Source organism: Centruroides sculpturatus, unplaced genomic scaffold (genome assembly GCF_000671375.1).
Source record: "Centruroides sculpturatus isolate CEXI.00-Female unplaced genomic scaffold, Cexi_2.0 scaffold562, whole genome shotgun sequence".
NCBI lineage: Eukaryota > Metazoa > Arthropoda > Arachnida > Scorpiones > Buthidae > Centruroides > Centruroides sculpturatus.
The window spans coordinates 56,300-68,471 of NW_019384698.1; the positions used below are offsets into that span (position 1 = coordinate 56,300).

The 12,172-nt window shown below is 34.0% G+C and overlaps 2 protein-coding genes across 3 annotated transcripts; one reads left to right on the forward strand and one right to left on the reverse strand.

Annotated features, from left to right (window-relative positions):
• Positions 1–2,268: 2,268 nt before the first annotated feature.
• On the reverse strand, positions 2,269–3,045 carry LOC111627477. Its single transcript, XM_023371051.1, has 2 exons — positions 2,761–3,045; positions 2,269–2,661 (listed from the first exon to the last, which is right to left on the reverse strand). The coding sequence occupies exons 1-2, from the start codon at positions 2,999–3,001 to the stop codon at positions 2,540–2,542; spliced, it is 363 nt and encodes a 120-aa protein (XP_023226819.1). The 5' UTR covers positions 3,002–3,045; the 3' UTR covers positions 2,269–2,539.
• A 6,650-nt stretch (positions 3,046–9,695) lies between these two features.
• Positions 9,696–10,762, forward strand: LOC111627484 (DNA-directed RNA polymerase II subunit 1-like). Of its 2 annotated transcripts, XM_023371060.1 has the most exons (3): positions 9,696–9,981; positions 10,024–10,472; positions 10,597–10,762. In XM_023371060.1, exons 1-3 carry the CDS (start codon positions 9,734–9,736, stop codon positions 10,710–10,712), a joined length of 813 nt encoding a protein of 270 aa, XP_023226828.1. In that variant the 5' UTR covers positions 9,696–9,733; the 3' UTR covers positions 10,713–10,762. The 2 variants fall into 2 exon arrangements, with proteins under 2 accessions (XP_023226828.1, XP_023226827.1); XM_023371059.1 differs by having other exon boundaries at positions 9,696–10,472.
• Positions 10,763–12,172: the final 1,410 nt, after the last annotated feature.

Sequence of the window (12,172 nt, forward strand, 5' to 3'; positions counted from 1 at the left end):
GTTATTATAAGAATTTAAACGTTTCTGATGAACCGTATCACTCAGTAGTGGCCACAATTGTTGACCTGCAAGGAATTCTTGAAACTAATTTCCTCAAAAATTTAAATGATTAAAACACTTTTATATTTTTACGATATTAAAATGTTAAGTAAATTGAACAAGTTCTTAAAAGATTCGGAATGTCAAACAATATACTGTACAGGGGAGACCGGGGTAACTTCGGCATACGGGGCAAGTTTGTCAAGCGCTTGTTTTAAAAACAAATTAAAAGGAGACTTTGGTTATAGGTTAGGCAGTTGAGTTTTATTGGTGGCTTGTTGAGTGTAGTGTTTTTATTGTTCTCCAACAAGCGTAGTTGAATTATCAAGCAAATTTTCATTTTCGTTCAATTCCATATAATATTTTTTTTCCATTTATATTGAATTGGCAGGTTTTGTTATAATTCCATGATAACGAAAGTTACTTTTCCTGTTAGAAGGATGTAACTTCAACTTATTCACGTGGCCAGATCGTGGCTTGGCATTCTGTTCTCAGGGTTGTACTTAATGTTTCGAAATCATGACTAGCGGGGTAAGATCGGCAACATAAAGCCACATTAGAAGCAAAGGATAAAAATCAAACAGATGATAAATGAAAACATGTTTGCATTTGTTATTCATGTATATATGTCTTTGAACTTGCATTTCGTTGTAATAATATTAAATGGGTGTTGGATTTGTATTTCTTTGTTTTAATAGTGAATTCCAACTTATACATTGTTAATAACATAATTTTATATACGTGCCTATCTTGCCCCATTACTGTTGCCCCTATACCAGGGGCAACTTTAATAAAAATAATTAAAATAATTACAACTTTACAAAAAGAGAGAAGTATTACAACTTTACAAGAAGAGAGAAATTGTCGAAGTTGTTCCGGGTATAGGGGCAACTTCGACAATTTCTCTTTTCTTGTAAAGTTGTAATTATTTTCTCTTCTTGACAATTTCTCTCTTTTTGTAAAGTTGTAATTATTTTAATTATTTTTATTTCCAAACTGATTTTAACCAGTTCTGTAGTAAGAAAACATTCCAATAGACAATATGCAAAGCTTTTTTTCAGGTTACAGCAGTATTTATTACACAAAATTTAAGTAAAACTTAACATGCCGATCTTGCCTCGGTCTCCCCTATATAAATTTCAGTGGCTACTTGACAAATTCTGTTTAGGGAAATTATGTAAATAAAAGAAAATGCCCTTTATAAATTATAGATTCACGAATCTTTCAAACGAAAGTGCTCTAAGTATACAACCTACATTCTGTTTGGTTAACCTCTTACAGTTTTAATGTTTCTACAACTTACTCGTATAAAGATAAGTTGTAGAAATCTTTCAATTTTCAATTATTTCTGTCTGTTGGCATTAATATCACTTTTCTACGCCGGACATAATTGGAGTGGCAGACGAAGACAGTGTTCTACATATCGAGGACAGACTACACAAAAAATTTCTGAACTTCTCGTCACCTAAAGTAGGACTGTAACGCCTGTAATATCTTGCCAAGTAGACCAAGTGAAAAGTTTATTTATGTCTATGTTCTATTTACCTAGTTGTGCATAGCCATGTACAGTACTTACTTTGTTGTACATAACAGTAATCGTGTTTGATGATAATATTAGTTGGAAACGTAAAGAAACATGAGTTGTGTTTCTGACACATCCGTACGAATAATCCCTTGTACTATACTTCTGAAACAAACACCACTTCTTGTACTATACATCCATAAATTAATTCAATAATTCTATATAACGTAAATATATTTCTTGAAAACACGTGATATTATAAAAAAGCGTATTAATAATATTATTACTACCGGGAGGGTGGTTAAACCACCGAGCACTAGTAGTTATTAGCGGATTCGCGCTTCACTAACGGACTGCTCTCATAAAGTTCTCCAATTTTTTCACGTGCCTAACACATAAACAGATGCTGAATTTCCCATAGAAATTCTTCCAGATTCTCCTCCTTGTTAGAATGTTCATGCGAGCGTTGCCTTATTCCGCCAATCCAAATCCAATTTAAGCTTTTAATTAATACTTAATCTTGTTAGAAAATAAACGTTCCATGATTAAAACTCCATTTTAGCAGTGTTTAACTGACCATTCAGAGGTATTTTTTACCAATTAGACTCATGAAGTGTTCGGCTAATTTCTATGTCCGTAATGAGAGTAGTTGACTGGTGATAAATAATTTACAATAAGTTTTCCAATACATAATTTTATTTTTAGAATAAACCCAAATAATTTCCACTTTTACAAATTGAAACTTGTTGAAACCCATAAGTTCTTACATAAATCAGTTTAGAAATGACACAAGCTTAAGGAATGGTAAGTTATTAACAATGTTAAAAACATTATTTATTTCTGAAGCATCTCTAAAAATAATAACAAATTTCAGTGTGAAAATCTACATCTTTACGAATAAGATCAATAATAATAATAATTTTTAAAAAATATTCTATCGTAGATTTATACACCAACAAATTTTTGTAAAATTATTCATCAACCCGTCGCCCTCAAAGAGTCCAATAAATCTTTATATCTGTGATTTGTTGCATCAGGTGGGAATGTATGAATCGATTCAAGACGTCTTTGCACCAACTCTTCGTACGATTCAGTTACAGCTGTTGAAATTTTAAAAAATTCACAATAAATTTTTTGTAACTTCAGTCTAGAAGTGATATATAAATCATAATTTATTTAGTTTGTTTACTTTTACTTACCTGTATGAAGTAGATAATCTATATCGGTACTATATCTATCAGTGGGCGCTTTTTCGGCATCTGAACTTCTGCCAGGTGAATACGCTCGATTCCTCATATACAACGGGATGTTTGGAGTTTCTGCTGGTGCGAAATTTCGAAAAAAGTAAGGTATTCTGTTCCAGTCGCCATTATAGTTGTAACTTATAGCTCCTCCTGTAAATATTGTTGCAAGAATAAGAAAAATTTCAACTTTTTCCATTGTTGCGATTGCTCTCTGACTGGATCACTTTATGCTGTTGCCTTTTTATTTGCTGTTCTCGCTATGAAATATTGGGTAATTTAATACAATTTAATATCCTTAATAAAATATTTTTCTCACTGTAATATGGCTGCTGTTTATTGGTTTCTATATGTAACGTCTATTTAATCCAAAAAACGTGTTTGGTAGACGATCTCGCAGCTTTCTGGTTAGAAACAGCTTTATTTTATAAATTGGGTTTTAAATGCATTTCGGGTTGGTTTAAGTTTCCAACCCCTGTTCAGTGATATCATATACAGTGGTACCTCAGGATACGAAATTAATCCGTTCCGAAACTGAGATCGTATCATGAAAATGTCGTAAGGTGGATCATCTTTTCCCATACGATTACATGTAAAACCAAATAATTCGTTCCAACGCGAAAAACATACTCAAATTAAAGCCAAGTAATACATTAAAAAAAATAACTGTAGTAAGAAAAACAAATGAAAAATGCGAACTAATGTAACGTCGTATGGTGAGTTTTTGTTCGTATCGTGGAGCAAAAATATGTTCGAATTTCATGTCGTATCCTGAAAATTTCGTATGCTGGGGCGTTCGTAACCTGAGGTACCACTGTAAAGGCATAAAGTCTTTTTCATAAAATAATATTAGTTAAAAAACAGAAAACAACATATTCATATAAATAATATATAAAGTTAATAAGTAAGAGTTGTAAATATAAAATTCATCTAAATTATATTAAAAAATGGAATTTTATCCGTCTATCACCACCGACAGTTCCTATTTTGGGCCTGGTAGAACACCTGATGGACACAGGAGAAAGGCCATTTTAGTGCCCACAGCGTGAAGATAGCGAAAAGTGCCGAAAAACGAATGTGAAATGCCCAACAGTGGACTGAGTGGATAAAACACTGACCACTGGTAGTTGGTCCCGGGTTCACTCTTCATAAATGGGATGGTCGCGTAATTTTCCTGGTTTTCTTCATGTGCCATACCTAAATAGGGCCAGTTTCATAGAAAATCTCGTGAGGCGTAGCTATTTGGTAGATTGCCCTTGTCTTGCGTTGCCTTAATCTATCAATGCAGTCTGTCTAATCTATTGAAAACTGCATAGATTTAAAAAATTCCTTTATTTTACTGTCTAAAAAATGAAATATAAATATTAAAAATAATTTAAGACAATAGCAAAGACCATTTTTTCTTTCACTATCGTTACCTATCATATATAAAACTAACACTAGACAGAGAAACATTATTATTATTATTTATTGGCATAATGTGCAGCCTGGCTCCGCATAAGCACCACCAGGTTACTAATACAGATACAATAACATGTAATTACAGAAGATATAAAAATTAACACAAAATTAAAGTATAATACACTAGAACATAAAGCGATAAATATAAACAGACAGCGCAATGGCAAAGGACAATTTACAATAATACACATGACGAGTAAAAATGCTGCAGGTACATAGAAACAGTGCATTATATATAGTGATTAAAAGTAGAAACGTTACATTTATATACATTAAGAGAATCAGCGGACCACGATGAGATACAGAAGTTAACTTGGGGTAAACCTGAATGATGATGTTAAAGTGAGAATATAGTTCTTTATTGTTGATCAGATGTTGGCAGTCACACGGACAGTTTAGTTCACTGTTCAAAACTGTACAATGGAGAATATGCTGTTGGTGACTTAACATGGGGCAGTCAAAGATACAATGATAGCTGCCATCAGGAACGTCACATAAGGCGCAGAGTCTACAAGGGAGAAACTATGTAAGTAACTATTAAAACGTCTATGATCGGTAAAGAACTGGGTGTTGAAGTGATTACGGGTGAGCCAGGTTGCATGCAAAGTGTCTTTGATGGATGGGAAAAAACAGAAGGCAGTCTTGTTGTGGTTGTTGCTCCGACATTGCTGCCTGATGTTAATTATATCCTCCCAAAGCTTGCTAAAGTAAACAGAAAAGGAGGCTTGTGGTAAGTGATAATATGGGTGGTATCAGCACCAAGTCTGCTAATGGTATCAGCACCAGCAGACTTGGCGAACAGGTCCACACGCTTATTTTTAATATCGTTATGGGCTAGACAGATAAACATAGTTGTTTTCTTTTTAATCTTTCCATCCTGTGGATCCCAAGAGATCTTTTCTTCAAATTATCGTAAATTCGGCCAGGGACGACCGGATGAGGGACGAGGTCCGACATATTCGAAGTAGACCACCTGCAAAAATTTCTGAGAGTTTCCAACAAAACCGGAAATCGATGCCGAGTCATCCAAAGCGGTAATGTGAAGTCTTATTTACAACGCAATCCATCTGATTTGCCAAAATTTACATACGTATTGAAAGTACTAAACTGTATTTGGTAAATAATGTTTCTGGACGCATACAATTTTAATATCAATTCATATTGTAGTTTTAATAATGGTTTTTTCATTTCTCTAACTGAATACTTCTTGAACTTTCACCAATAACAAAATATATAGCAATATCCATTTTAAATTTGAAAATAATAATAATAACAATAATAATTGTATAAGTTTCAGATCTGTGAAAAAAAATTTCATTACTGAAATATAATTCATTTGACTGGAATTGATCCAACTAATATAAATTTCTTGGTAGCTATTTTCTGGACGACGCATTAATTTATATGAATACGAATTGCAATTGGGCTAATATTATTCGAAAATGCATGAATTTATGAAATTTTATATTTGAAATGGCCAATCGTTGCCCACGTCGAATTTTACGGGTTTTCTTCGCGTATCTAATGCCTACTGACAGACCAGTTTTGCATAGAATACTTCTAGAAAAAATCGTATAATTTTCCTTTTCTGTCAGTTCTGACACCAGTTAAGATAAATTTACGCGTGTTAACCCCCAATGAAATTGTGAAAATTTGCTGGGTAGAGCTTGGTAGGTCGATAGTCGTCCGTATTCCGAGTAAAGACAACTTACCAGGTTAACAAATAACAAAAGTTTAATAACCTAAAATAAGACACATCTACAGACAAGCACAATGGATATTATAATTCGACAATACATCTAAATGGATACAATGTATCATCTACCAAGCTTCTTACTTCTAAGTTGACCGAGAAAGAGACTTTACTTAAATCTCTAAGTACAATACCTCGACCGAGTCGGCTGTAGGGGGACTACTCTAGAAACAGAGTTCGACAAAGGGACGTTCGGGAAGACAAATCGGTCTAGAGAGTGGCAGAAATCTTCATCCGCGAGCTTCCTTCATGGAGTCCCTTTCGGAGGGAAGAGGAGACGAGAGCTGGCGAGTTGAGCTTCGGCTATTAGTTTCGTGGGTGAAGACCGCCCTGAAGTTTAGATGTAAGCTCGTTATATCCTCATCAAGTGTTGGAATTTGATCAGGTAACCTTTTGTAAGTGCCATGATGTTATCTCAGATATGTCAGTTAGAGACGTAAGGATTTCGCAAATCGGGCGGGATGTTTATGCTTTCCGCGAAAATATGCGACTCTCACTACTGTGTAATTATTGAAATGTCTTCAACAAGTATTTTTTGGAATTTATCCTAGAAACTTTCCACAAACAAAAGAAGATATTGTTGACTTTTGCTATAATATTCGATTATCTTATGTTTACATATCCCGTGAAAGACGAAAACTATAAAAGTGAAAAAAATACCTTTTTTTCACACAATACTTAACAAAACTGTTTCACTAATCTCACATTATTTTTTTTGCTTTTACGTAAACATTGTAATAATCTTACAGCCGATTTATTTCCTTTTCCTTTTACTTTCTCAAATCGAATAGTTTTTGCTATTTTTCTATAGTATATATAAAATTTAGGAGAATTTTGACCCGTACTGTACATTTATCTGTATTCTTGTAATACAGTATTACACAACGGATATACTCTGTATACCTTTATATTATATCAGTCTAACAGTAGCCGAATGGATTGGTATCGTGGGTTTGAGCTATACTAACGGATACGTCAAGTAAACTTTCCTGGGATTTCTTTACGTGTCAAACACCTCGATCAAGGCCAGTTGCTTAAAAAAGTTCTCCCAGGAAACATCCTCCGTTCGGCAGATAAACTTGTGCTGCGTTGTCTTCTCTCATCATAGCATAATATTAACAAATCCTACAGTGTAGCCTATAATACAGATCACAAATCTTGGCAGTGTTGCACAAAGTAGATACGTCAGAGCAAATGGCAACTTATCACACGATTTCGATAATATTTTGCGGTATAAATAGAAAATTATTTTTTCTATCGATTTCTTATTGTTTTCTGAACTACTCAGTACATTATCCTCCATTTCTCAACTGGTATTTGAAAATTTATGTTAGATAAAATAAATCCACTTCCTTTCCTTAATATAAACAATCAATTATGTGTAGTGACAAGGTTACAATGCCGGGCAGGAATTTTTAAACATAATTTTAATTTATTAACGAGACTATAGCGAGTTTGCGTCCGAAGTTTTCATCTCTAAAACGTGAACGTCGAACGTCGAGCGCCGCTTACAAGATAGCGGCGCTCGACGTTCGACGTTCACGTTTTAGAGATGAAAACTTCCGCCGCAACATCGCTTATGTCTCGTCTCTACAACCGCGCTGCTGTCAACAGCTGCACACCTTAGAGGTATGAAGGAGTACATGTCAGCAGTTGCATTTGTCACAGACTATTTAAATGCACAAATCATGCACACATTAAATAAACCAGACTTGTATGTAGTCAGACGGCCGATAGCTGGGTTAAAATAAAACACAAAATGCTAAGACTGTTTTTACAAACAGGCACGAGGGCGAGATTGGCGCATGTATTGCTCGCGCGCTCCGAGTTAGTTTTGTCCTAAGAATGGCTTTACCGTTTTAATTGTTTAATCTAAAACACACGCTGTTTACATCAAATTAATAGTATTTTGCCCCTGTACATCGTACTATTCCTCTTAGAGTTAGAATCGTGCCTGATACCTATCTAACTCCTTTCAGGAAAAATTTGAATTGAAATAACGTGACTTTCCATGCAAAACAGAAGATTTTCTTCAGTTAATTGGAACCTCTAACCCCTACGCTTTTCATATCTTGTCTCGACTTGCATCTATCTAACTCCGTTCTCGAAATAAAAAAGAAAAAAACAAAAAAAACAGTCAGACTGGCATACAGACAAATGACAGTGAGAATTTATAGACCTACAATATTTTCAAATTGAAACCAATTAAGTTTAGAACATTAACACGAATAATTTAGAAAATAATTATCCTTGATATAAAACATGAGAATCAAAAAAGTTTTTGTTCGTAAGGTAATCTTGTCTTCAATAAATTTATTACTTTAGGTAACACTAGCTTATCCGTCGCGCATTGCTACGATCTCAGAAGAAAGGAAATTCAAGCAAACTCGTTATGATAAAATTCAATTTACATTTTATCATTTTTATTGAAACTTATTATTATTATTATTCATTTTCATCGGGAAAACATTTCAAAGTGTCGTTTCAATTCTATTTATTTATTGGAGCTCTTGTGGATACACCAGGGCTGTTGAGTCGTAGTCGGAGTCGGAGTCGTGGAGTTTTGGTGTCTTAGCCGAAGTCGGAGTCGGAGTCGGATGATAAGGAAAAGTCGGAGTCGGAATTGGAGTCGGTAGATTTTTACGCGACTCCACAGCCCTGGGATACACGATATTTTTTTTGTTTTTTCAGTCTGGTGCGTACACGAATAAATCGGAAGGTTTTCCAACGCGTGAGCTGGCCACACAGTTCTACATGGGAGAAGAACGGATTCTCCAAAACTAGCTCACACACTCGCAGCGATTGTCAGAAGCGCGATATTCCCCATTTAAATCCTTTATAATTTTAATTATTTAATTTCTCCTTCCTCTCTTCCTTGGAGTGTTGTGAAATTTCTGATAGTTGGATAATAAACCGTTTTATTGTAATTTGTCTTTTTAAATTATTTTGAGTCGATATTAAAATTTGGAAAAGGGGAGATCCCTACATAGGTAAAATAGGCGATTTCCTCCTACGACATCGGTTGTTGTTCTGGATACAATAATAAAGTTCGAGTAAATATATAATTAGCAAAAAAAGTTGGAATAAAGTGATTAAACAAAATTATTACAAATATCGTATATAATAGTTCACAAATGCATATATATATTTTTTGGAGGTGGGAAATGGTCTTCACAATTCGAAGTCGATCGAACACACGGTGAAATGCTCGTATACACGCGCGCCATCTATCGTAGGATAAATGTACTATGTCAGAAACCTTCGCGGGAGTGTATTAAAAAAACTTTCCAAAGTTTCACCGCAATCGAATAAACGGTGTGGTAATGCATGAAGGACAGACACACAGACATACATTCATTTTTATATATATATTGATTATAATATATTGATAGAAAAACAATTTACAGAAATCTATCACGACAAATTTATATTTAATATTCTATTTCGATTATTACTTTGAATTATTTATTTAATATAATTCTCGTAAAAATACAAATATTATATTTATAATACCATAATATTTAATTAAATAATTCTGTTTAAAATTAATATGAATTTATTAATTTTCTACTTCTCAAAATTTTAGATTGTTTTCGAGAAAAATATTTTTATACGCAACAGCACTGTATTCAATTACTGGTAAACTTACTTGATTACGATAACTGAACATATAAAAACGTCCAGCAGTCATCTGATTTAGTCACTCTAAAAGAAATAATGGAGAAATTCATAATTTCACTTATCCTTGCGGCATTAAGTATAAGTCAAGCCCAGCATTATGGAAGAAACAAAAAACTTAGCTACAATTCTGATCCAGATTGGAACAGAAAGATGTATGCATATCCTGGCCCTGTCCGTTATGATCCAGTTGTAACTAGAGTGTCCGTGCTGAAAAACCGAACTTATTGGCAAAGAGACAAAGCGAATTCACCGACAGACGGACCACATATACCAAGAAACCAAGCATACTCACCAAAAGACGAAGTGCCTATACCAAGAAGCCAAGTATATTCACCAATGGACGGACCAATTATACCAAGGAACCAAGCATATTCACCAGTAGACGGACCACATATACCAAGAAATCAAGCATATTCACCAGTAGACGGACCACATATACCAAGAAATCAAGCATATTCACCAGTAGACGGACCAATTATACCAAGGAACCAAGCATATTCACCAGTAGACGGACCACATATACCAAGAAATCAAGCATATTCACCAGTAGACGGACCACATATACCAAGAAACCAAGCATATTCACCAATGGATGGATCACATATACCAAGAAACCAAGCATATTCACCTGTGGACGGTAGAGATACACCAGGAAACCAAATATATTCACCAATAAGCGGACCACATATACCAAGTAACCAAGCGTATTCGCCAAGAGATCAAGCTTACTCACAAGAGTTCCCGGAAAATAGAAAAAGTACCGAGAGTCTACTTGGTAAGAACAGTTTATTTTTACAAAAACAGTAAATACATTTTATATGACGTAGTATTCTATATATAAACTAAACATAAATTAATGTGTATTTATAACTGTTTTAAAATTTTAACTGTTCTTGTAGATGTTCTTATCAAACAGTGGAAAGAAATCATACGTAATTTACCTTCTGAAGTAGAAAAAAAAACAAAAATATTGGAAGAAGCATTAAAAGAGCTAATGATGTATATTGCTGGCTAAATATTTTGTATTACGAAAAATTCTTTGCTATAATAAATTCATTATGCAAATATATGTAGCCTCTATATGAATATGAATTGAATTCACGTTTCTGTTGTATATTCGTTTGTTCGAATACCACGTGCCACACTCGGTGACAAACTAGAAAAATATCATAGAAAATACCTTCCGAGACTTATCTGACATAGCGAACAAACAGTATGTACTGTAGGTATAAGTGTAGCCAGTGACATTATCAACAAAGGACATTGATATTTATTGGTCGTAATAGAGAACATAATGTGCGTAGTGTAAGCCTGGTCGAGTCATTAACTACATGAAAACAATGATCATTTGTTGTTTAATTGAAACTCGTTCTTTCGATTGTTTCATTAATCAGTAACTTTTGAGCATACTTTTTTCTGAATAGAACTAGAAGAGGGCTGTCTGCTCCTCTTCAGTTTTTTATTACAGACTTTTGACTGTTTGTATAATGTTGACGTAATCAATTACTGGTGCGTTCCCAGTGTGATTTGTTCTCTTGAAAAAAATTTGTGCTTATCACAAAGGATTAGTTGTTTATCATTCTAAAATATTGCATAAATCGAAATTTCATTTATCATAGTAATAATGGATTCAACATATCATGGTTTCATAAGTAAATTATGAAAAAAATAAAGCAATTCGGATTATTACTAGGTATATTCTAGAAAAAGAAGCACGGCTTTACCTAGTAGTTTTTACTCTTTCGGTTTCACAGGAATACAGAACTGCGGTGACACGCTTATAACGTTCTTTCTAAAGCTCTTGAAACCTCTAAAGTTCGTCAATGACAGGCATGACGTCCAACGACATAACCAAGAAAAATGTCAAAAACCGTTTAAAATACCAACACCCGCCTATACCTGCCTACCAAGTTCAGCAATCGGTTAAATCGCACATGTGCACGTCATGCATATTAATTAATGTGCATATTAATTAAAAGCCCGTCGTAAAGATCAAAATAAAAAATTGTGGCAGATATAAATGTAATTTGACAACAATCGGAAGCTCGATCCACACGTTGCACGCGACCAAAATACAAGCGGCAATCGGCTATGGAAACTTTCACCTCGAACATCTCGTAGCAAAAATCGAATTTCAAAATTTTGGCCTTCCCGAATTACACATATCGCAAAAAATACAATTTTTTTTCTTGCTATATGCATGATATAGTCAATTGAATTTCCCCATTGTATTGGAATATAATAATTATTTTTCTATTATACTGTATTGAGAAATAAACCTCTGTTTACAAGCAACAACATTGAGTTTATAAGTGAAAAAATGGTTATTTGTTCAAACAACTGGTTCATTTCTCTCTGAAATATATGAAATTCTTTTCATAAAGTATTCAGATCAATTGAGTTGGTTTAGTTTTATTCGTATACTGTAACGCGACACGTGGGCGAACTTCTGTGGGCGAAATGATTCCCGGAAAC